Below are 26,469 nucleotides of genomic sequence, written 5' to 3'. Positions count from 1 at the left end.
ATAAATAATCAAAGTTCTGGGTCTAGGAATCTACTCTGGTCCCAGGAAAACCAAGACTCAGAATAAGCTCTTGTCTCTTTGGGACCATTGCTCAGGCTCTCTGATACCCCTCCCCATTTCTTCCCCAGGAAGACTTTGGTATAGCATGAAGCGTGTACCACACTTGACTGCAGCTGGGAGGAGCCATGTCTTTATATCCTGGTGGAAAGCCCTGTATCTTTCCTGTCTCTCTTGATGGTGGTAGGACTGCTCCACTTAGCGACAGCTCAGGCTTCTGCTCTGGTCTCCACTGCTAGTGTCTGTGGCTTTGCTTTTGGCCATCAATCTCAGAGTCTCTGCCTACTCCAGCTCCTTAACTGTGCCCTCAGGCCAGCTCAGCAGACCCCCTGTCCTGCAGGACCTCCTCCCCACCTGGGCACTTTGCAGTCATCTGCTTCCTAGGGGAGGCCTTGGCAGTCGGAAGGAAAGCCTTGAGCCAATTGGGATATCCACCTTAACAATGACGCCCATCACCAGCTTGTCCTACTTGTACTGGCTGGAGCAGGCACGAGCTTTTCTCAGAGGTATGCAACCTCCTCAAATGCCAGGGGTGGCACGTGCTAGCCCAGATGTTTGCAGCTGGGTCCTTATGACTAGTGTTCTAGGCAGAACTCCAAGATGCCCCTCAGGAATCCTAGTCCTGGTGTCCTCATACATTCTCCCAATATTCGGTCAAATACTCACCTAGGTGCTGTAGTGAAGGGTTTTTGCAGATATGATAAATCAACCTTAAAAGAGGGGACTGGGCATGGTGATGCATGCCTGTAATCTCAGCACTCGGGAGGCTGAAACTGGAGGATTGTAGGCTGGAGGCCAGCCTGAGCAACTTAGCAATGCCCTTAGAAATTTAGTGAGATAGCTGGACATGCTGGTTTATGCTTGTAAACTCAGTATTTGGGAGGCTGAGACACGATTGCGCTGGTTCGAAGCGAGCCTCATACTTAGTGAGGCTCTCAGCAACTTAGTGAGACCCTGTTTCCAAATAAAATATAAAATAGGTCTGGGGGTATAGCGTGGAGGTAGAAGGTCCCTGGGTTCTATCCCCAGTAACACACACACACACACACACACACACACACACACACACACGAGAGAAACTTAGCGAGATCCTGTTTCAAAATAAAAAATAGGGCTGAGAGTATAGCATAAAGGTAGAAGACCCCTGGGTTTAATCTCCAGTTCCTCCTCCTCCAAAAAATGAGGAATGAGGCGGGGGGGAGGAAGGGAGGGAGGGAGGGAGGGAGGGAGGGAGGGAGGGAGAGAGAGAGAGAGAGAGAGAGAGAGAGAGAGAGAGAGAGAGAGAGAGAGAGATTCATTGATTATCTTCCTGGGTCATTCCCAGTCAAATGAGCCCTCTAAAACCACATCTGGAGGTCAGAGACAGAGAAGTCAGAGAGACTGGAGCTGTGAGATCAATTACTGAGGTGCTATAGGGTCAGTGGCCATCGCTGTGTGACAGTCAGCAAGATATTGAGACCTCAGTGCTACAACCAGAAGAAAAGAAATTCCAACAGCTGGAATGAGCTCAAACGTGAACCCTTGCCTAGCTAATCGCCCAGGTGAAAATATAGCCAGTCAACACCTTGATTCTGCCTCCTGAGAACCTGGATGGAGGACCCAGCTGAGACGCGCCAGGCTCCAGGCACGGGAACTGTGTGATGATAAACGTGCATTGTGCCAAGTCACTTAGTTGGTAAACACTGGTTACAGGTGTAGCCTGGAGGCGACACACTGAGCCTCATTGGGTGATGAAGCCTAGGTTGGGGGAGGTGCCCTTTCTTCCCCGTCATCCTCGACTCTGCTCTTCCTTCTCCCTGTGGTCCTCCTAGTCCCAAGGGCAGGCACCCCATCCCTTCTGCATGTAGCTACATTTCAGAGGAGATCTGAGACCCGAGACCTCCAGGCATGGATGGCTCCCTTCTGAATGTCCTGAATGACACTGGTTGGAAGACATCCCAGGATATATGAGGTGGTTTACCATTCCCCCAAGTCATCCCTGTTACAAAGGTGCAGATGTTCTATGTGACTACAGTAAGTGCTGAGAAGCAGGGGATCTGAAAAGGAAGAAAATAATGTTTACTTCTTACAGGGTTTTTTTTTGTGTGTGTGGTACTGGGGGTGGAACCTAGGGGCTTTTCTACCTCCAGGCTATACTCCCAGACTATTTAATACTTTATATAAGAAAACAGGGTCTCACTAAGTTGCTGAGAGCCTCACTAAGTAGCTGAGGCTGGCTTCGAACCTGTGCCATCCTCTTGTCTCAGCCTCCCAAGTGCTGGGATTACAAGCGTGCGCCACCATGCCTGGCTCAGTTTTTTTTATTTATTCATTTATTTATTTTGATACTAAAGGTTGAGCCCAGAGAAATTCTACCTATGAGATACACATTCGATCCTACTTTTTAACTTTTTATTTTGAAATAGGGTCTTGCTAGGTTGCTGTGGCTTGTTTAAAACCTGCCACCCGCTTGTCCTGGCTTCCCCAGTAGTGGGATTACAGGCATGTGGCACAATGCTGGCTTCCTATAATTTTTTTGAATATACCTTCAATCTTGCTCAAAGTGACCAATTCTTTTTTTTTTTCTCTCAAATTAATTTCTATCACAGCATTGTCTCAACTCTCTGGTATTGAAAGGACTATCATGGCTTGAAATACTTGTTGACAAGACAGATTTAGCACTGTCAAGTCATCTGCCAATATTTGTGAAATTTATGTCCATTACTAGTGGACATGCTGGAATGTGTTATGACCTATTTTAGAAGCCACAGAATCAAAGTAGTGCTTTATTTCAAGGAGGGGAGCAATTTTATATGAAAATTGGGAGAACAAGCTGAGTAGTTTTGATTCACAATCTAAAACTTATTTGTAATATTTAAGAGAAGTATGCTGAGTTCAGTGGTGCATGTCTGTAATCTCAACACTTTGGATGCTGAGATAGGAGGATCACAGGTTCATGGCCAACCTCAGCAACTTAGTGAGGCCCTCAGAAACTAAATAAGACTCTGTTTCAAATAAAAAATAAAAAAGACTGGGGCTGAAGCTCAGAAATAGAATTCCCCTGGGGTTCAATCCCCAGCACCAAATATAAATAAAGAAATAAAGAAAAGAAATAAAGAAAGGATGGAAGGAAGAAAATATGGGCCAGGGGGTGTTATTCAGAGGTAGAATGCCCCTGGGCTCTATCCCTAGTACAAAAAAAAAAAAAAAGCACTGATTAGTTTCAGAGGAAATTAAAACATATACATAGATTTTTAAGACAAAAGCAAATCAATTTCAAATAATTCACAGGCTATGCCACAGAATGTAGGGAACACATGCTCATTCTCTCGCTCTCCTCTGTGGTACTGGGGATTGAACCCAGGGGCATTCTATCTTTGAGCTACACCTTTATCCTTTACTTTTGTCTGAGTTTCATTTTGAAACAGGATCTCTCTAGGATGCTAAAAGCCTTGCTACATTGCTGAGTCTGTGAATCTGTGATCCTCCTGTCTCAGCTTCCTAAGTACTAGAATTACAGGCATGTACAATCATGTCCAGTGTGGTCCTTCTCTTTTACCACTGGCAACCTATTGGGAGAGAGTTTTTTATTTTATTTTATTTTATTTTATTTTATTTTATTTATTTATTTATTTTTGTGGGTCTGAGGATCGAACCCAGAGGCATTTGACCTCCAAGCTACACCCCCTGCCCTATTTTTTATTCTTTATTTTGAAACAGGGTCTCACACTGAGCTGCGGAGGGCCTCACTAAGTAGCTGAGGCTGTCCACGAACCGCGATCCTCCAGTCTCAGCCTCCCAAATGCTGGGATTACAAGCGTGTGCCACCACGCCCGGCTGGGAGAGTTTTAGAAGACCATCACTGAAGTATATGGAGTAAATACAAAGGGGAAGAAAAAGAGAGGAGGAGGTGCCACCTAGGAATTTATATGAAGAACAAATTGATAGTGTTCTTCTCTGGGATCTGCTCCCAGAGAAGAGCACTAAGGGCTGGTTAAAGACAGAGAAGCACAGAATTCTTGAACCAGAAAGCTTTAGTTAGTCAGTATTTAGATGTATAAATGTTACTGTGCCCTTTTCTTTTCTGTAATTACTTCTAAACATTCAACTAGAGGCATATTCTTTTAAGGAGGATCAAGATTTTTATTTGGGGAAATCAAAGAGAAATGAGCAGAGTCCAAGCTGAGGTTTTGATGGTCCAAATAGATGCTCAACACCCATTTCAGCAGCCATAGTTGTGAGTGCCACATGTTGTGTTGCAAGAGTTAAGAAGTTAACAGAAAAATAACATATTTTGCTAAATATCTAGAGTTTTTAAAAAATATTCAAGACCAGAGATTGGAGTAAAAAACATATATCACTATAAACTAAAGAGTTGGAAATATGTAGGATGTGACATATTCAATTTCTTGTCACCTTGGAAGGCAACTTCAAACTTTCAGAAGTGGAAAGAAGAGCTTAATATGAGAGGAGAGAGCAATACAAGGCAAAGGACCCTGGGAGAATGCAGTCAACAGACATTGTTAGAAGGTTTGGGGATGAGGGGACACAGGAAATCTCTACCCCATATCCTGCCTATACAATAAGAAGTTTAAAATTAAACTTTAAATTCTGTGAGATCTTTCAGATCTGACATTCTACGATTATAAATCCAGATTATTGGCTTTGCTGGAATCTTTCTATTTATTTATTCTTTTGATTGTGGAAATCTTGTCATATTGGGGTGATAGGCACTACAGAAAGGTGTGAGGTAGGGATCAGGATTGCTCAACTCATGTCTCCTCTTGCTATTAGGACTGAGGGGGTGGGTGGGTTTTCAGCTTCAGAAGATGACCTCTGTGGATCACAATGAGAACTGAGTAATGTGAACCTTTGGATTTTCTTCTTTGTGCTTAGAGAGAAATTTGAGAAAGCAGGACAGTGACCACTGGAAGGAAATCCTGGTGTTGACATCCATGTGAACTGTTGGTCACCAAATTGTCTCCATACTTTATTTTCAAAAAGTTTATTATAAAATAATTCACATACCATAAAATCACTCATCTAAATTCTACAATTCTGGGCACAGTGGCACACACATATAATCCCAGTACTCAAGAGGATAAGACAGTAGGATTGCAGGTCGGAGGCCAGCACACAATAATTTAGCAAGACTCTGTATCAAAATTAAAAAATAAGAAGTGCTAGGAGTATAGCTGAGATAGAGCATCTCTGGGCTCAATCTGTAGTAACACACACACACACATACACACACACACAACACAATCCCCAGTAACACACACTCACACTACAATTCCATGGGTTTTAGTATATTTATAGATGTGTAGCCACTACTAGTCTACTTTAGAACACTTTCATGACCTTGAGAGGAAACCTTGTATACTTGTACCACCACACCCAGCTGCAATTACATTTCAATCATCTGATATTTTGGTTGATATTTTTGTTCTCATTTGTAAGAGCCCTATGAACCCATCTTTGAAGGTAAGTTATTTAGATGGGAGCAGAAGGAAAACTTCATCTGTTTTATATGGATTTGTTAGTTTCCAATTTAGGTAGGGTGACATTTCCTGTTTATATCCCAAAATTCTACTGACTGCAGCCTTCTAAATGTTGATTGAACTTTTGCCTGTTTGGCATGGGGGGTTCTCTGAGAAGAGACATGATAGATGTGTGTGTGTGTGTGTGTGTGTGTGTGTGTGTGTGTGTGTGATGTCACTCCTAACAGAATAACCACACACAGTTACCAAGAAGTCGGAGATAGTAAAAGATCTTGAGAAACATCAAGAGTCATGGTGAGCCTGGGACGTTGAGTAAAGGTTACCTCTTGGAAGCAGGGTCTGTGCTCTTCCTAACCCCACTTAATAATGTGTTGGTGGACCGTGGAGACTCAGGAGCTGAAGTGAAGTTGGATCCCCAGGGCACAGAACACGCTGATTTAGAAAACTCTCTCGTCATAAATGAGAGACACAATATATGAGAATTTGGGTACCTCAGAAAGAATATTTTTTGGCTAATAATAAGGGCAAGTTGGATTCCAGGTGAAGAGAAACCTGTTTCCTAAGAGATCGGCACTGCTAGAAGAGGGGCTTCTCTCCCTGGACTAGTCAGTGGTTTTTAATGTTGATTGGCATCACCTGGGAGTTTTAAAAATACTCCTGTCCACGCCGGGTGTGGTGGCACACACTTATAATTCCGGTGCTTGGGAGGCTGAGACAGGAGGATCGCACAGGTTTGAAGCCAGCCTCAGCTACTTAGTGAGGCTCTCAGCAACTTAGTGAGACCCTGTTACCAAATAAAGTATAAAAAAGGTCTGGGGATATAGCCTGGAGGTAGAAAAGCCCCTGGGTTTCACCCCCAGTACACACACACACACACACACACACACACACACACACACACACACATATTCTGCTTCCCAAGTCTTACCACCAGAGGTTCTGATTCTACTGGTCAAAGATGAGACTTGGCCATTGGGATTTAAAACCAAATCATTATGTTAAGTGAGATTAACCAAGCACAGAAAGAGAAGGGACATATGTTTTCTCTAATATGCTCAAGCTAGGGAGTATTAGGGATACCAGAGGGACTCCAGCTAATGGAGGGGAAACCTCAGCAAAGCCAGAAAGGAGGGGTAGGGGAGGCAGAAAGCTGAGGTTAATTAAAGAAAAAGCTACATTCGAATATGTGTCTACATGTGAATATAACATAGTTAACCTAGACACCCAATATCGGGAGGGAGGGATAAGGGGAAGCAGTGGGGAGGGCACCAAGCACTATGTGAATATACGCCATTGTCATCATGATCCCTGTTATGATGTGAGACTATAGTGCTCCAATAAAATAAAAAAATTAAAAAAGAAAAAAGCAGAAAAATAAAAAATAAAACCAAAGCAAACAAGACAGATACCTCCAGATGATTCCAAAGTGCAGCCCAAGTTGGAGGGAGGACAGATGATGTGATGAATGGAAGTTGGCAGAGGAAACTTAGGGGAAAGAGGGAGACCTGGGGCAGCCTAAGTAATCCTAGAAGGCTGGCCCAAGGCGCCTTTCCTGACCTCAGCCTCTGTGAAGAGGGGATTCGGAAGGAAGGAAGCCGGTGGCTAAGGCTGGGATTTCAGTGGCTCTCAGGAAAGCAGCAGTGGGAGTGGCCGAGGAGCCCTGTGCCTGGAAGCTGCCTCCTTCCAGTGGGGCTCCTGCAGGCTCTTCCCTCCTCCTGCCCTCTGGCCCAACTGCTTTGCTTCTAGCATTTTTCAGGCCTAGAAAGGCAGAGGAATGGTTTTCTTTGACCTAGATATATCTGGGACAATCTGATGGATGGTCCACGGGCAGATGTGAGGGAGAATGTTCTGGAGTCACAGTCTCCAAAGGATGCGCCTTGGGCGCTGCTCCTCCGGTTGTTCGTCTCTGCATCCTAGAAGCTGGGGAACACAGCAGGCAGCAGCGCCTCCCTGAGATTCAGGCTGCCTCCTGGTAGAGTCAACGCTCTGTGATTTGAAGGCAAAACCTGTTTGTTTTTCTTTAACCCTCAGGTCCCCAAATCATCTGGCCATGGAATTAATTTTTCTGCTTAGCACATTAACATCTTGCCTCTTTCTCATGACACACTTTTGGGAAACAGCCCCAGAAACTACAATCAGTGGCTTCATTCACACCGGACAAAGACAGCAGCTGCATCCTGCGCACATGGACCGGGACAAGAACCTGGCGAGGGCCTGGCCTCTCTCTGTAATTGTGCCCTTTCCCATCGCCTTTGCGCCCCCCCTTCCTGTTGCCATGGCAGTGCCCCTGAGGAGTAAGACCAGGCCTTCCATTTCTTTCCTGCATCCCTCCTCCCCATCCCCCTTTGTGTCTAGAGGAAAGCTGAACACACAGTAGGCAATGTTGTGAAACATTGATTGATTGAGAGTTTGGGGGTTCCATTGGGGCTGTCTGCAGGTGGGCTGGGGAGGAGAACAGGGCCTCCCATGGCTGGTTTCTGTATATCTGTCTGGGTAGAGGAGTCAGGCAAGAGGGTGAGAGAATGTAGGTCTGGGAGTTTGCGCAGCTGTGGCATTGACCAGTTTTAAAAGAAAATACTACGATCACAAGTATTTCACAAATTAGGAGTGGTGAAGGGCACGTTGAAAAAAGAAAACATTTTGGTTTCTTGGTATGTTCCATTCAGGGATGAATTTTTCTCTCTGTGAAATGTCTGGTCATGTTGCTTGCGATGGTGTTGTTTTTGCAATAAATAATGATGTTGGAAAAGAATGTTCTATTTTCTCCAAAGTCTCTAAGTGGTGACAATAGTTTTAAAGTTCTAAACCAGGATGCAGGGCCTGCTACCTGGTCTAGTAGGATATTTGAAATAAGGATAGAAATGCAGGCAGGATAGAGGACTTGAAATGGAGGTGCCTGTCTGAGCATGGCAGAGCTGCTATTCCTTACACCTTATGGGTGTCATCATTTCTAAGTGACAGAGACAGTGAAGCCAATTTGGATATGAAACTTGGGTACATATATATTTTCTACATTGATATCTTGATATTTAAAAAGGAATCTATTCATTGTCATAAAGTCAAGAGCAGCCTTGGGGGGTGGTAGTGGTAAAAAAAAAAAAGGCCCACAGATGTCCTATTCAGTGTCTGAGTGCGTGAGAGTGAAAGCCCTGGCTTTCTGCAGGGCCTTTGCTGCCCGGCGCGGGCTCAGGGTGCTCTGAATGAAACCTCTGTGGGTTTCAGCAGGATGCAAACCGTGCTCTGGGTTGCTGCACACTGCGGCTTCTGTCTCCTAACGGCTGAGGGGGCTTCCAGGGTCTGAATGTACAGATTCTTAAGATATGCATACTGATGGAGGATTATCATTTAAATCAGTTGGTTCTTATTTTCTTAAGTGTGGAAAAAGGAAAGTGATTAGAAGTGTGTGTGTGTGTGTGTGTGTGTGTGTGTGTGTGTGTGTGTAGACCATTTGTGAAGTATATGCTGTGTGCTGAGAACTTGGTATGTCTCTCAAAATATAAATTGCTATCTACTTATAGCAATTTTTCTATCTATCTACGGATAGACAGCAATTTCTATATAGATGCTCCTCAACTTACAATGAATGGGGTTACATCCCAGTCAACCCACTGTAAGTAAAAAAAACTAAGTAAATATTGCATTTAGAGCCGGGCGTGGTAGCGCACGCTTGTAATCCCCGCGCTTGGGAGGCGGAGACAGGAGGATGGCACAGGTTTGAAGCCAGACGTGCTGGCTTAGGAGACCCTGTTTCCAAATAAAATGTATAAAATAGGTCTGGGAGTATAGCCCGGAAGTAGAAGGGTTTCCAGGAACCCCAGTACCACCAAAAAAAAAAAAAAAAAAATTGCATTTAATCCACCTAACCTACTGAACAGCACCGCTCACCCCTGCCTACCTTCAATGTGCCCAGAACATTTACATTATCCCGTGCTGAGAAATCACCTAACATGAAGCCTATTTCATAACGTGTTGACGATCTCACGTAGTTGGGGCACTGCTCTAGAAGGAAAAGCAGATCCGCTCCATGAGTTCACTTTGCTCACATGGTGAAGCCCAAAGATTGTAAGCTGAACCATCATAAGCAGGAGATGGTACATCAGTTTTACACATCAGAGCTATATTTCTATTTATATCTGAATATATATCACCATATCTGTATTTTTTTTGTGTGTGTGGTGCTGGGGTTCCTGGAAACCCTTCTACCTCCGGGCTACACTCCCAGACCTATTTTTACATTTTTATTTGGAAACAGGGTCTCCTAAGCCAGCACGCGTGGCTGGCTTTGAACCTGCGTGATCCTCCTGTCTCTGCCTCCCAAGCGTGGGGATTACAAGCGTGCGCCACCACGCCCGGATACAACAATACTCTTTTTTTTTTTTTTTTTTTTTTGGTGGTACTGGCGGTGGAATCCAGGGGCTTTCTACCTCTGGGCTATATTCCCAGACCTATTTTATATTTTATTTGGAAACAGGTTCTCACTAAGTTGCCAAGAACCTCACTAAGCAGCTGAGGCTGGATTTGAACCTGTGTGATCCTCCTGTCTCAGCCTCCCAAGTGCGGGGATTACAAGCGTGCGCCACCACGCCTGGCTTGACAACATTCTTTTAATCATAAGGAGAGAGGGAGACAGGCTGAAGGTGGGTCAGTAAGGCTTGCCTGGGTCCACACAGAAGGTGAGTGGTGGGGCCCTGCGCAACTCAGGTCTGCCTCACTCCAAAGTGTGTTTTCTACCAAACCGTTTCAACCTTTAGAATCACTAGTGTATTATGGACTGGGCAGGACTGAGGCTGCAAATGTCAGTCACTGGGTAGTCCTGTGATGAGTCCCCATCTGACATCCTCTACCTAAACCCTGCTTTCCTGCCTAAACCCTGACTCCTACCTGCTGAGCACTGGTTCAGGCTTGCAGTGGTCATGCCCAGCGGCTTCCTCCTCCGTCATCCCAACTCCATTCCCATCAGATTCTCTTTCCTGAGCTTGAATCTCTCCTGCAAATATGGCCCCCTCCTCCTGCCATCCTTCTATTCTTCCTGTCTCACCATTCTGCTTTCTCCCAAACTGTTGGGATTCAGGAGAAAATCTCATAGATTGATATCATTTCAAATATATTCATTGAGATAATGTTCAATAGCCACCTAGCTGCCCAGTAATCATATTGTATCTTTCTAATCAGCTTACTCTTTCTGGATCTGCAAATCTCCGACCTCCCCATTCCTCCAGCCCTCGCTCACTGTAAACTCCTAACTTTGCTGTATGGTTCTGTGAGAAAATAGATTCTCTCAAAAAGGAACATGATCAGCCGAGTGTGGTGGCACATGCTTGTAATACCAGCATTTGGGAGGCTGAGACAGGAGGATTATGGTTTGTGGACAGGCTCAGCTACGTAGTGAGGCCCTTTGCAACTCAATGAGCCCTGTTTTAAAATAAAGAATAAAAATATTCAGAGGCAGAATATCCCTGGGTTCCACCCCCAATACTGCAAAAAAAAAAAAAGGAACATGACCATCTTCCTACTACCCAACCCACACACTTCCCCACATCTAGACTCAACCATTTCTCTTCTTTTTACTGTCATGATGGATAAAGAAGCTGCTCTTTTGCACATGACCTGTCCCTTGATCTGTTTTGAATCTACCCCCTTACATGTCCTCTGAAATCTTGTCCCATGGTCCATGCCTCTCTTCCTTTCTGCCAGGCTACTTTTCCTTCATTAATTAATGTATGTCCTACTTTTCTCTGACTAAAATGTGAATTTCCACATTTCCATTTAGTTATTGCCCCTTCTCTCTGCTTTTAGCTACTAACAATCTCTAGTTTTCTATTATCACTGGGACGACCTCTCAATCCTTTGGAATCCAGGTATTCAACCCATTATTGTCACTCCATTAAAATTGTCTTTGCATTAATGAAAATTCTTTAGAGAGGCTGATCCAATAGGAAAAGGAGGAGGAGGAGGAGGAGGAGGAGGAGGAGGAGGAGGGAATGGTAAGGGATGAGCTCATATGACTAAGAGGTGGGGAAGCCCCATCATCTGCTGTCTGCAAGCTGGAGGTGCAGGAAATCCAGTGATATAGTTCCCACCCAAACTAAAAGGCCTGAGAAGCAGGGGCTAATGATATATAAGTTTCAGTCCAAGTCCAAAGGCTTCAGAACTAAGAGAGGTGATGCCTGAGGGCAGAAGACGATGGGTGCCCCATCTTAAGCACAAAGAGAAAATTTTCCCTTCCTCTTCCTTTTTGTTCCTTTGGGGCCCCCATTGGGTCATGTGATACCCGCCTACATTGGTGAGGGTGATCTTTATTCAGTCTACTAATTAAAGTGTTGTTCTCTTTTGAAAACATCCTCATAGAAACTCTCATAAACCATGTTTAACCAGTTAGCAGGGCACCTCTTAGACCAGCCAAGTTGACACATAAAATTAACCATCACAGCCTTGTTGAAGGCACTGGGGACCTCCACATCATTAATTATCCAGAGAATATTTTCTTTTTGTGTGTGTGTGGTACTAGGGGTGGAACCCAGGGGCTTTTCTACCTCTGGGCTATACTCCCAGATCTATTTTATACTTTATTTGGAAACAGGGTCTCACTAAATTGCCGAGAGCCTAAGTAGCTGAGCCTGGCTTCGAACCTGTGTGATCCTCCTGTCTCAGCCTCCCAAGTGCTGGAAGTGTGCACCACCACGCCCGGCGAGAATATTTTCTATTTTCATTTTACTTGACTCAGAATGTTTTGACCACTAGTCCCTCTTTGAAACACTCCAGTGATTTTTTCCCCCACTTTTCTGGTTGTTCCTTCTCAGCAAAATTTGTTGTTGTTGTTTTCTTTTTTTCCTTCTTTTGAGTCTCTTCATGGCACAACCCTGGAATCTCTCCTTTTGCTCCACAATCTCTTCCCAGATTACTTAGCCATCTCCAAGGCTCTCCACACTATCTCTGTAGTGTGATACCTTGGAAACTTTTATTTCAAACCTTAAAGCTACATATCAAAGCATTTCCTTAAAGTTTGCCTTTGGACAGTTTAGAGTTACTAACCCAAATATCCCTGAAATGGAACTTATCAAACATTCTCCCTAACCTGCGCCTTTGTGTTATTTCTATTCAGCAAATGAACTCCATGTCCCAAGTTTATCAAGCCAGAAACCTGAGAGTTCTCGATGTCTACCTTTTTTTTTTTTCATCCCCACATTCAGTCAGTCCCCAAATCCTATCCATTCTACTTCATAAAATTACCCAGAATCTGTATTCCTAGGTACAGATCTCCAGCCTAATCTAAGCCGCCACAACTTCTCTCCTGGCTGAGTATAATCTCCTCCTAACAAGCCTCGCATCACTCGTACTCACCTTCCTTCATTATAAGCAGCACAGAGCAAAGGAATCCTTTAAGATGTAGTTGGTCATGTCAGGTTTCTGCTTACAATCTTCTAGTGAATTCCCATGGGATTTAGAATCAAGTCTAAAGTTATTTCCATAACTCTGTAAAGAAGGAGATGGTATTCAAAATATCTACACATCTGTACAGCAGAAGCACAAATCAGTTAGAGGTAATGTTAGCCTCCGTGCTAGGGCAGGGCCCAGGAGACCCCTGTGGTGCCAAATGTCACCTGTTCATCACAGAGTCCAGGGCTTCTGAGAGAAGAATCAGAGCAACAGGCTTCAGGCAGTTTCCTTCTCTCTGTTGTCAGGATTCAGCTAAGAAAACAAAACCCACTCCAGATACTGCAAACATAGGGGCTTAGCACAGAACATTTGTTACATAGACGCCTGTATATCAGACACTTCAGGAAGCAGCTGCCATTCCTAAAACTGGGGGAATAAAAGGGGTGAGCTGGGGTACCAGAACCTAGAAGCTTAGAAGAAGGGACTCTTGTCTGCTGGTGTTAGCACCTCTGATGGCCTACTGTTGGGTATGATGAAAGAAACCCAAGGCTGGCACTGGAGCTGCCTGCTGCAGAAAGAAGGACAGAAAGAAGGTATTTTTGTAGTCAGTATACCCAGACAAGCATGTATCCACTGACTGGTAGCTCTGCCCGTAGGCCCCCCTGACCTTCTCCCCTAGCCTCTCCTGTCTCCTTTTACACACCCCACGCGATCACTGTGCCACTATCATGCTGGCTTCTTTTCAAGTCTGAGTAGGCTAAGCCCATCTTAATTCCAATCCACCAGCCACATCGCACACCCTGTCTTCTGGCTGTCTATTGCTGTGTAACCGACCACACAAAATGTTAGTGGTTTACAACAACAGCGATCATTTATTTTGTTCATCCATCTGCAGGTTGCAGGGGTTGGGGTCTGTTCCATGGAACATCACCACTTGGTGTCGCGCATGAGGGCTACAGCAGCCCCTGAAGAAGACCCCTTCTGGGCTGGCAAGCTGCTGCTGCCAACTCAGCCAGGGCTGCAGGCTGCGGACTGGGGGCTGAGGCTCTTCCCCACGGAGGCCCCACCACGTGGCTGGCTTCCAAGAGCAAGCTTCTAACAGAGAAGGCTAATTAGAAGCCGCATTGTCTTTTATGAGCAACTCCAAAGTGGCACAGCATCTTTTCCAGCATGCCTTCTTGGTTAAGACAGTCACGAAGCCCTGTCCAGGGACCAGTGCAAGGGACATAGGCTCCACCATTTGATGGAGGAGTGGCAGGTTCTGCAGGTGCGTTGAGGAAGATGTATGGTTGTGACCACTTTTGGAAAATACAACCTGCCACTCTTTATCACACTCTTCTTTTTGCTGGTCATGTCTTAAGATCTGCTTTCAATTTCACCCACCTCCCAGATAAACGTGGCTAGGGCACTCCCTCTTCACCTTTGTGTCTCTAGTTATAATTTTACACTACACAGTGATTTATGTGGCATTTTGCTTACAATCTCTTGTTTCTTGTCTGCCTCTGCCATAGACTAAAAGTATCTTGAATGGAGGACCTCTCTTTAGTCACCTCTGATCTGCAGTATCTCTCTCAGCACCTGGCATATAGCAAGTGCTAAGTAAAGTCTCACTGAATGAATAATCTAGTCAACATTGAACAAATATTCCTATCCATGTGATGTAGAGTAGTATTTGGCCATGAATTCATTTTGAGCTTATATGCTGAATGACTGGGGATGGAAAGGGATGGTAGTCTAAACTTCAGTTATACTAGAGGCCCTCCAAAACTTAGTGAGACCCTGTTTCAAAATTAAAAAATGTAATAGGGCTGGGGAATGTAGCTCAGAGATAGAAAATGCCTCTGGGTTCAATCCCCAGTTGCACACACCCAAACCTCAAAACAACAACAAACTTCCCAGCTTTTTGTTTGTTTTTTGTTTGTTTGCAGTACTAGGGATTGAACCCAGGGGCATTCTACCACTGAATTACACCCTCAGGCCTATTTTTTATTCTTTATTTTGAGACAGGGTTTCGCTAAGTTGCAGAGAGCCTCACTAAGTAGCTGAGGCTATCTGGGAACCTGTGATCCTCCTGTCTCAGCCTTCCTAGTATAGGGTTTACAAGCATGCCCCACCATGCTTGTAATCTAACTTCTCAGCTTTGATTCCACTGTTGCTGGTAGATGTTTAGCACAGCAAACCACAGACTCACATGGACATTTCTCTAAAAGAGGATCTTTTAAGCAAGAGGGAAGTTTCATTTGAGAGGCTGTTGGCCAGTCAGCTTGGTTATCACTCAAAGGGCAAATGTAGTCATCTTTGGCTAATGGGGATCTGGCAATATCACAGAAAGAAGTCCTCTCCTCAGTGTTTACATTGTCCACTGTTGCAGTTTGTTTTCTGTTGCTCTAAGTGAATATCACCCACTGGGTACTTTATAAAGAAAAGACATTTATTTCTTACATTCTGGAGACTAGAAGTTCAAGGTTGAGGGGCTGCCTCTGGCAAGGGCCTTCCTGCTGGCAGGGTCTTCAAAGTCCCTGGACAACCCAGGGCGTCACGTGGTGAGACTGAGCAAGCTGGCCAGAGAGAGCCACTTTGCACAGCAAAGTTGCTTCTCCCATAACCCACAATCAATCCATGAAAGGACAAAGCCCTTCATGAGGGCAGAGCTCTCACAACCCGACCTTCTTCTGAAGTTCCTCTATCAAATACCATCAAGCTATGACTTCGGGAACTAAGATTCCAACACAAGAAGCTATGTTTCAAGCCATAGCATAGCACATCCAAACACAGCCTCCACCTTCGGTCAGACTTTGGACATCAAGTCAAATAAAAAAATATTAGTAATTCATCAAAACTCAGAATCTTAGGCAGTTAGAGAACCAGCTGTTGCAGCCTGGTGGGAATATGAGATGGAGGGGCTGGTGGGATGGAGAGGGCAATCCAGGGTGTTGTATGGTGGGCTAATATTGTTTATGAACAAGTTCCTTGCCAGGTGTTTTACTCATATTATTTCCTCTAAACCTGTGAAGTAGGTGTTGCCATCTCATCATGAAAGACAAGAAGACCAAAGGTCCAAGTGTTTAAATATTTTGCTCAACATGGAAAGCTCACAGTGGAAGCTCATGCACAGCTCACAATGGAAGCGTTAAGATTCCTTTTCCAACTCTCAGCAACTTCCGACCCACACCGGACGTGCAGGGTGAAGCCAAGAGATGTGAGGGAGCTCATACGGTGGGCTCTCAGATCCGCTAAGTGCTGGAAAACAGTCCTAACAAAAACCACATGCACTTTCTCCAATCGTTGACATGGCTATTCTGATATAAAAAAATAACGGTCACATTTCATTGCCTATTCTGATATCATTTGTCCAGTTGGCTTCTCCAATCTGCAGTCCCATTGTCTCCTCTAAGAAGGGTGGGTGCCTCCTGTATTGATCCCTCAGGGACAGGAAGGTGGGCAGACAGATGAGATTTGGAATGTTTCTTACAAAGGTTGAAATGAGATACCAGTAGTGGGATGAATTGATGTGATACTTCTGATTGTCAGTTTCCCCAAATATATTAAAAGCCTCAAAAGTCTTATTCAGTGATACCACAATTCTTCAAGAAAAAGATAATGAAAATTATGCACAAGGATGGAGATTAAAGTATTACCTACACACAAATAAGTAAATAAACAAATAATTAACTAATTAAAAAGGGGGGAAGGAGGGGAGGGAAGAGAAGAGGAAGCAAAAACCCAATTAAGGGTATATAAAACCGAGACATTTTTATAGTGAAATATTATGCAACCATTACAAATAACTCTTGGGAAAAAAAACATAAATTGTCATAAAATGCTCAAGATATATTTGTAAGTTGAAAAGTGTTTATATTTTTGCTCAAGCTATATACTTTATCCTTCTCTTGCTATCCTACAGTAAAGACAAGGCTTTGGATCTTATTATAGATTACTTGGATCTTATTATAGATTTGAGGAGAACAAAATAGATGAACAGAGCAAAATGCACTAGATGGTCCAGCCTGTGAATGCAGGTTAATCATGCTCAGCTGTGACTTCTAAAGAGAAGCCTCTTTCTCTACTCCTGCTCATGGGCAAGGGCCATGTCTAAACCTCTGATAGGGGAGTATCATTAGGAATGAGAAATATGAGCCTCTTGTCTGCCTGGCTCAGGCCACATTCCAACATCATCTCTGTCTGCCTACCTCCCTGTGCCTGAGTGATCAACACAGGAGGCACCCACTCTCTGCAGAGGAGACCAGGAACTGTAGATTGGGGAGGACAACTAGACAAATAATATCAGAATAGACACATAAAAGGCAAAGGTTATTTTTATATATATCATTAGTCAGTATCGTCACTGTTGCAAGCCACAATGGGATGGGGTGCAGAACAAACAGTGGAAACCCAGCCAGTTTCCCCCTGATCCTGTAAGGGAAGGCAGGGCTGGTGGGCACAGATGCAGCCTTGGTGGGGGAGAGCCGACTTTCTCCTCTTACGGTCTCCATTGCTCAAGGCAGTATAGAGCAAGCTTGTGAGCTTGTGACAGCCAGAGAGAGCTACTCCAAGGGGTTGGAAGTGGTTTTTTTTTTTTCTGATACGTGGAATCATGGCCACTTTCAATAATAATATCTTTTTGCTTTTTTGTTTTTTGATTTCTGTCTAACAAGCATGTCATATTGTACAGTTTTCCTTAATTATAGGCAGCTTCTGAAAGTGCCCTGCTTCTCTGATGCTCATAAAGCTGATCCTACCTGGTTCTGCCTCAGACCAGTTGTATGTCCTTGAACTGGTTACCTACAGCTCTTTGTGTGTGTCTGTGTTTTTTTTTTATGTAAAATGAGAATGACAGCGTCTGTGCTATTCAATTCACTGGGTCAGAAGAATCTTAAATGAGAAAATATATGCAAAAATAATTTGAAAAGAATCAGCATGACCTGGGTATAAGACGTTTTTATTGTGGTTATTTCTGGGGTAGGTAAGGAAGCACCAGGCAGGGATGGCATCCAGGAATAGGCTGGAATCATCAATTCACCTCTCACAAGCCACCAAACAGTCTTCATAGCAAAAGCTACTTTTCTGATTCAGATTGAGCTGCATCCTTTATTCAAGCTTATTATTAAGATGGAAAGCGTTGAGCTCAACCCCAGAAAACAGAATATGAAGTGTGTTTCCTTTGCTCTTACATTAAGTTAACTTTATATTTTGGTACTTCAAGTTTACATGTTTCCTACTGGGCCAAGGTTTTCTTTCTGGATTCAGACACATTAATTGGGAACATTTACCCCCATTTTCTCATTTGTATTCAAAACCACCCAAAGAATATATAATCTTGATTATTCTTTTGTTATTTTTTCAAATTACTGTGATTGCATTGTTAAGCGATGCTTTAGCACGTGGGCCCTGCTGGCTTGTCATCATTAGACACATTTGTAGAAATCTACCAAATAAAAAAAATCACAAGATGAAGATAAAAACCACTTATTTAAGGCACTTTGTATGAATTAAGTAATGATAGTGGAGTCATATAACTCTTCCTCAAGTATAATTCTGAGCTGCTTCTGTGTTTCGTGGCATTTGAATATTTCATTGCCAGCCTGAGGATTAGGAAATGGGAAGACAATACTGAGCTTTCGCTGCTGCACGATGTGTACACTGTTGAAGATAAATGCTCATTAATCTTTCTTTCAACTTATTTACATTCTCTTCCTGTTTATTTCAAGACAGTGTAACCCCAGCATCAAAGAACATTTTGATAAAGAAGGAAAAAAAACCCCACACAACCATCTCATCATCCGAATGTAACTATTTTCCCTTTTGTGTATTCCTGGCTGATCTTATGGACACGTCTTTATGTGGTTCCAATTATAGTATGCATACCATCTTGAATATGCATTTTAGAGTTACATTTTAGCAAAGGTGCTTTTTAGATGACAGAATAATCGTCCAAGTTACCTTTCTACCTTTTGTCAAAACTTGATTATGTCAGAAGAAGCCTGAGATGAGGAGACCTCGTTAAACATTTGAAGCAATTGCAATGCTCTCCCCGCTCTGTGCTCACTCAGAACTAGAGAGATAATTGATTGCATCGGCCCCTCCCAAGCCCAGGCTGTAGGATTACATTCTGAGGGGCCTCTAGACTCAGAATCATCGGGAGGCAAGAGAATTTTCATCCAGTGGAGGAAAACAAAGCAAAACCCCCCCAAAACAACTCTTTTTTTCTCCAAACAGATTTATTAAATGTAACAAAATTCTATATACAAAGTGACATGGACCTTCTGTTTCAAAACATGATCCTTTCTTATCAATATCCAAATAGGCTGGCTAAAAAGTAACTTAGTCTAAAATAAATAGAAAGTGCCCAATACACATTCAAATGAACGGCCTAACCATTGGAACTTTATAGTTTTACAAGATAATTAACATAGGTAGGACTGAGTCCCTATGATGGGATGCTGGAGAACTGGTCAGAGACATCAAGAGGCCATTTTGTGCACTGCCACCATGATGCCATCATGTTTCTGGATCATAACATTCCCATTATCTGATTCTAGACATAGCACGGGAATATCGGTGGGGTCAGAGGTTAGCTTAGCTGCTTGCTGGGCTAGAACAGATATCACCCCAGCATGCTCATCTGCAAGGGTTCCACGACAGCCAAGATTAAGTCCCTGTGAATCTGTGCACAGGACTCCAACAATGGGTGGATTCTTCATTGTGTCCTCCAGGTGCTGCTCCAAGCAAAAAACAACTCTTGGAAGGGTGGGTCAGGAGCAAGACCTGATGTGGTGGTGGCTGATGTCCTCTCATTTTTCAGATGATCCTTGATTAATTTTTTGAGTATTTTGGGCTTCTGTCTTAATGAAATCCCATGATTTATACTGTAATTGCAACAATGAACTGTATTTCAGGGTTGTTGGTGGTGTTCATTTCATGAAGCATTATGTTTCACAATTGTGGTAGGTCAGTTGCAAAGGTGGCCCCAACCTTTCACCCCTTTTTTCTAGCCACACCCTTTGCCATATGACTGTGCAGCTATTTCCCATCTAAGGACTCTGGGCTGGTCTACATTCCATTTTGGCCAGTGGAGTGCCGGGGAAGTAACGGGGTATCAGCTCTGAGTTTGGAACACCAAGGCTTATGCACACATTCATTATCGCTCCTGGAACAACATCCAGCCTCCATGGGAACTGGCTTGAGCTAGGCTGTCGGAGGACGAGAGAGCACCCGGCTAATTAGGGCCAGGTCAACTCAACTACGGCCCAGTTCCCAGTCAACCACCAGCTGACCGCAGATGCTCAGGTGAGCCCAGTCAAGATTAACTGAGGCCTGTAATCCCAGTACTTGGAAGGCTGAGACAGGGGGATTACAGGTTCTGGCATAGCTTCAGCAACCTAGTGAGACTCTCAGAAACTTAGCAAGACACTGTTTCAAAATAAGAAATATAAAGGGCTGGTGTGATAGCTCAGAGGCACAATGCCACAGTAATGCCAGTAAATAAATAAATAAATAAACAAACAAGGCAAACAAGATTAATTGAGCCCAGCGCATGAAGCAGAAGTGTCCAGCTGAGACGTCATACATGGTTGCTATTTTAAAGCCACTAAATTGTGGGGTGATTTATTGTATAGAATCATTTTGGTAATATATAACTAATAAAAGGTTCTATTACCTTTTAGACAAGACTAATTTTCCCTCCTTAGGCTTCTATTGTAACAATAAGTTGCAAAGTGAGGGGACATATTAAGAATGTATGTCTCTCCCACCCCTCCATTGTCATTCCCTACTTCCACCCAGAGGTCCAAGATTTGTAGAGGCTATAAAGTGATTGACAAGTCCTTCTAATCTTCACTCAATTCTTGAGCTCAGAAACCCCCCTTAGAGCTCTCCCGCTGCCTTTTCAACCAGGTTAGTGGGAGGTAGAACTGCCTTTATTTTCTCTCTCTTTTTTTTATCCAATCTATCAAACCTATAATCTCTTTCCAACAGACTTTCAGGAGAGCAGGAAACTGGGAAAGATAAATGGAAATTTGAGTGGTATTGTTACAGGAGAGATGGTCTCTATAGCTGCAAGGTAACATATAATTAACCCCAGATTCAGGCCAGGACCTGATAAGACAAGTGCCCAATTCACAAGGAACTCACGAAGCCACCCCAAATGTCAGCAACGCATCCTTCTACAGGGGAGATGCTGTTGTTTTTGTTATTTATTGGGACTTTAATTTTTAAATTAAAACCACCTTTATGGCATGGGTAGTATAGTATGTATAGGAAAGTCCTCATGAAAGATAACATTGTTGCCCCAGCTTAGGTGTCTCATAGGTCAAGCAAATCCCCAGGCCTGGCAAGGACCCTCCAACAGGCAGTAGCTATAACAGTGGCTGGGCTTGTACATGGCATTGAGTTCCTGATTTCTTGTTAATATGCTCAGAGGAGCAGGATTTTCCAGGAATTATTCTAGGAAGAGGGAGAATGGACTAAACCTGTTCTTTTCCATTTATAAACATTCATTTTGTAGGTTCCATTGTATCTAAAAACACACGCACAATTAGTTTTCGAAGTTTGCAAAACACAGAAAAATAGAAGAGACACACCCATTCATGCTCCTTGCCTACTGCCATGTGATATTCTGAAAGCCTTGGGACTCGGTCAGCAAGAAGGCTACCAGATGAGTCCCAAGACCTTGCACTTCTCGAATCACTTCACAACAATTTTTTCTTCTGGGATCTGACTATGAAATGTGGGTTGGTGTGTATGTTGGATTGGCTGATGCGGCCAGACCTGCAAAAAACTCAACACGACTCAATCTCCTATTTTAATGGCTAAGGGATTAATTTGGTCATGATGCTCACTTTCATTCCACAAACAGGAGCCAATTTGCTTCTAATTTCTTTCTGGGGCAGTAGGAGCTTCTTGACGCTTTCACATTTGGGAGTGTAACCAAAAACTAAAAGCTACAGCAAACAGAGTTCCTATCACCTGAGCAATCTGGATGTGGACATGACCAATGTGACCTAGTTAATGATTTGATTATTGATAAGGCAATGCTTACTGTGCTGACATTTGGAATGCAGAAAACAATTTAGTTGTAACTAATAGCTAGTGCTCAGCTCAACAGTAATATAAGGCAAACTTTCAATAATAGTAAAAAAAGACAAAAATATAGAAGAAAGAAAATCAGTTCCTCACAGTCTGTACTCAAAGACAACCCTAGGAACATTTTGGAATATTTATTCCCAGTGTTAAAATTTTTTTTCTATGCCTAATTGCAAATGCAAGTAAATTAAAAACAGAAGGTACCCATTCAGAACCTAAATAGGATAAGAACAAAAATCTTGAGTGGGCTTGGAAGACAAATGCATGACAGCTCTCCATCATTCTTCTCTCTTCTCTCCTCCTCTCTCTCCTCTCTCTCCCCTCTCTCCTCTCTCTCCCCTCTCTCCCCTCTCTCCCCTCTTTCCCCTCTCTCCCTCTCCCCCCTCCCCCCTCCCCCCTCTCTTCTCTCCTCTCTCTCTCTCTCTCTCTCTCTCTCTCTCTCTCTCTCTCTCTCTCTCCCCAGTACTGGAAATGGAACCCATGGGCGTTCTACCTCTGAGCTATACCTCCAGCCCTAGTTTTTTATTCTTTATTTTGAAACAAGGTCTCACTGAGTTGCAGAGGGCCTCAGTAAGTAGCTGAGGCTGTCCTTGAACTGTGATCCTCTTGTTTTAGACTCCCAAATGCTGGCGTGACAAGCATGTGCCACCACGCCCGACTCATGTATTCCCTTCTCTAAATTGACAAGGGCAGTCAGACCATCACAGGGTGAGTTGAGCAGAGTGGAGCTGTGGCTGGGCAGGTGTGGCTCAGGACCTGGTGCTATGAACTACCACACACAACAAACATCAATCTAGCCATTACTGAATATCAGACATTATTTTAATCATATTCTATACATTAACTCGTTTCGTGTGTGTGCATTGAATCTAGGGGTATTCTGAGCTACACCCCTAGCCCTTTGTACATTTTTTGTTTTGAAGTGGGTCTTGCTATGTTGTTGAAGTTGTCCTTGAACCCCTGATCTACTGTCTCAGCCTTCCAAGTACCAAAATTATAGGCATGCAGCACCTTGCCTGGCTCATTAACGCAGCTAATCCTCCCAATGATCCAGCAAATAAGGCTAATATGAGAAAATAATATGAGGAAATGTAAAATGTAGAATTCTCATTTTACATATGAGGAAATGAAGCACAGAACCACTAAGTAACTTGCTTAAGGACAGAGCTGGATTCAAATTCAAGCCGTCAGCCGGGCACGGTGGCACACGCTTGTCATCCCAGCATTCGGGAGGCAGAAACAGGAGGATTGCAATTCGCAGGCAGCCTCAGCTACTTAGTGAAGCCCTTTGCAACTTAGTGAGACCAGTTTCAAAATAAAGAATAAGAAATAGGACTGGGGGTGCAGCTCGGAGGTAGAATGCCCCTGAGTTCCATCCCCAGTACCACAAACAAAATGAAACAAAATATTCAAGAGGTCTGTTTGTGATGCCCTTACTCTTGAACACTCTGGCTTATTTATAATTTACTATGATTTTGAATCTGGCTCCCTGGTGGCCTCTGTCTGGCACTGTGGCCATGTAGAAGCCCATTTGGCACAGATGTTGAGGATGTCGCCTCCCTGGTGCAATCATTTATTGTCTTTAAAGCATAGTCCTTTGACATTGCAATCCGAGTGTCAACCCTCACAATTCACTTGCGTTATTGCTCATCAGTACCTTTCATCGTTCCATTTTTCTTTCCAAACACAATAAACTGTCTTCGAATGGCAACCATGGTGGAAACTTCCCCTCCTTCCTCATCAGCAAAGCTGTGGCTGGGCGCAGAAGCCCCGGGAGGCAGCATCTGCCAGCACTCAAGGCTCCCGCCCCTGCGAGCCGAGGGTGGAATTAACAGGCGCACGGTAGTTTGCAGCTCAACATTTGTTCAAGTCTGGCACATGCACACATCATTAGCAACTATATTTGAGAGGAAAGATCAAGGAGGTGAGGAGGAGCATGGATCTGATTAAAGGGCTATTCAAAAGAGGAAATGCAGAGCATGGAGGTAAACGCTTCAGAGCTTAAATGAATGAACTGGAGCGCAGAGCAAATAGCCAGGCCTGTTTGGAAGGGATTGGCAGACAATGTGCACAATTTTGTCTCTGTAACTTCTAAAACAAAGTCATTTTGTGGCATGAATTCCCCAGAATGGCTGCCTTTAAAATATATATATATATATATATATATATATATATATATATATATATATATATCTCCAAGGGCTACGTCTTCTCCTTTGAAACAAAGCTTCTATGAGAAAAAAAATCTTTTTTACTATCCTGTTTGTGGTTGTGGTCTTGGCTCTAAGATCAAATGTTCATGGGATAAGCTAATGTGTAGTTGCCCAAAGCTTACACTGACCTGAACGAGGCAGATAAAGTCTGAGATGATCAATGGGAAATAGAAACAACGTGCATGTATCATCCAACTAAAATCAATTGTTAATTGACGTGCGCAGGACCAGCGGTGAATATTAGCAGGAAACCTCCTGCACGCCTACCATCACTATAAGCAATGGCGAAGGTCCAAAAGGCACAGGATCGCAAGGTGCAGTGAACATTTACCAAGGGCTTGTTACTGGCTAGGTGAAGTTTTATTTTTTTTTTTTATTATTATTTTTTTTTTTTGGTGGTACTGGGGTTCTTGGAAGCCCTTCTACCTCCGGGATACACTCCCACGGGCTACACTCCCAGACCTATTTTATATTTTTTATTTGGAAACAGGGTCTCTTAAGCCAGCACGGCTGGCTCCGAACCAGCGCGATCCTCCTGTCTCCGCCTCCCAAGCGCGGGGATTACAAGCGTGCGCCACCACGCCCGGCTTAGGTGAAGTTTTAAACTCACTGCTCTCATCAGCGTGTCCAAGTCTCTCATACCACCTATGGAAGAGGCCGTTTCAAGTGCGGTCACCCCCATTTGATACACAGGTCACGGGTGCCTGGTCCATTAGAAACTTGCCTAGAGTCCTACAGCTGGCAAATGGTAGAGCTGGGACTCTATCTGCGGTGCTCTTGACTGCTATTCTCCGCGCCAGGAATTTATCCTTCATTTGAGGACACAAGAGGGACACATATGAAACAGAATCAAGTCTTAAACTCTGGTCCTAACAATAAAAGGAAGAGAACTAAGTAGAGACTGCAGTTTTGAGAGACCTCTTGGAAGAAGGCATTACTTGAGCTGTCTTGGGTCTTATCACTAGTTTGTATAATTCCAGCCTCCCATCTACTCACCTCTCAGTCTCTTGCACACGCACCTAACAAACATATACTTAGCGCCTATTAGGTGCCAACCCTTGAGCCTAGATGTGGTGGGTTTTATGCCAAGATAGCCACAGTTGACCAGTTTTAGCTTCTCCGTGCTACGAGGGCTGATGCGAAGCCATTTACACTTTCACACGGGGGTCTTCTTCAGCAAGGACAGTTGGCACCGTCTGTCAGAATGGAGTGCTCGTCCTCTAAGACAGCAGCCCTGTCGGCATCACCGGGGCGAGGTAACCCACACACAAGCTGAGTCGCTGCAGTGCTGTTTTAACTGCAAAGGTTGGGAAGCCACTGATGTGCTCATCACAAGGGAACTGCTTAAATAAAACAGGATGGAATACCCAGAGAGAGGCCCAAGCTGCTGTCAAGAGGAGTGGAGAAGCTGAGAGGGGACATCATTTAGACATTTGAGTGAGAAGAGCAGAGAGCCTGCGTGCAGTAGCCCACCATTTGGGTAAAGAAGGAGAAATACTGACATTTTTGGTTGGATATCTATGAAATATCTCTGTAAGGAGATGCCAGACACGGACAACCTCTGTGGCTTGCAGTGGGGGGAATGGGTGGGTGATTGAGTGGCAGCAGGGGCAGGAGAGATTTTCTCTGAATTCCTTTTCATATGTTTTGAATTTTGAATTTTGTGAATGTATTATCTATATTCCTCTCCAAAAATATTTTTTTTTTGTTGTTTTTGGTACTGGGGATTGAACCCAAGGACATTCTACCTCTGAGCTATACCCCTGGCTCCATTTTATTTTATTTTTTATTTTGAAACAGAGTATCACTAAGTTGCTGAAGGCCTCATTAAATTGCTGAGACTGGCATGGCAATCCTCCTGTCTCAGCCTCTCAAGCACTGTAATCCAATTATTAAAATTACAGACATGTGCCACCATGCCTGGCTTTCTTCAAACAAAACAAAACAAACAAACAAACAAACAAACAAACAAACAAAAACAACTCTCATGTGTCCAGAGCCAAGTGTCAGTGATATATTAATGAATGCCGAAGTTTAATTTGGTCTCTTAAATCTCCCAAGGCAATCAAAATAGAATTCTTGCTGACAATCTGGAAACTACAAATTGGCCTGGAGTCCGACCCCCCGGGCCACTTTGTTTCCTGCCTCCTGCCTAGTGAGTGAAGCTGGGTCCAGATTTTGGCTTTGAGTCTACCCTGTCCCACTGGAGTCCCAAGCTCTGACCAGAGTGGGGATGAGAATCTTTGGAATTGAGCTGAGGT

General features: G+C 43.8%; 1 protein-coding gene across 1 annotated transcript; it reads right to left on the bottom strand.

The window, feature by feature from the left end:
- Positions 1-19,375: 19,375 nt before the first annotated feature.
- Positions 19,376-23,710, bottom strand: LOC308264117 (ragulator complex protein LAMTOR5-like; the record flags this gene model as incomplete). The annotated part of the gene is made up of 3 exons (XM_080697245.1): positions 19,376-19,633; positions 22,200-22,210; positions 23,653-23,710. The coding sequence occupies 3 exons, from the start codon at positions 23,708-23,710 to the stop codon at positions 19,376-19,378; spliced, it is 327 nt and encodes a 108-aa protein (XP_080553371.1).
- Positions 23,711-26,469: the final 2,759 nt, after the last annotated feature.

The sequence above is a fragment of the Muscardinus avellanarius genome, assembly GCF_963383645.1.
Source record: "Muscardinus avellanarius genome assembly, chromosome: 6".
Classification (NCBI taxonomy): Eukaryota; Metazoa; Chordata; class Mammalia; order Rodentia; family Gliridae; genus Muscardinus; species Muscardinus avellanarius.
This window is presented reverse-complemented; position numbering and strand designations above follow the sequence as displayed.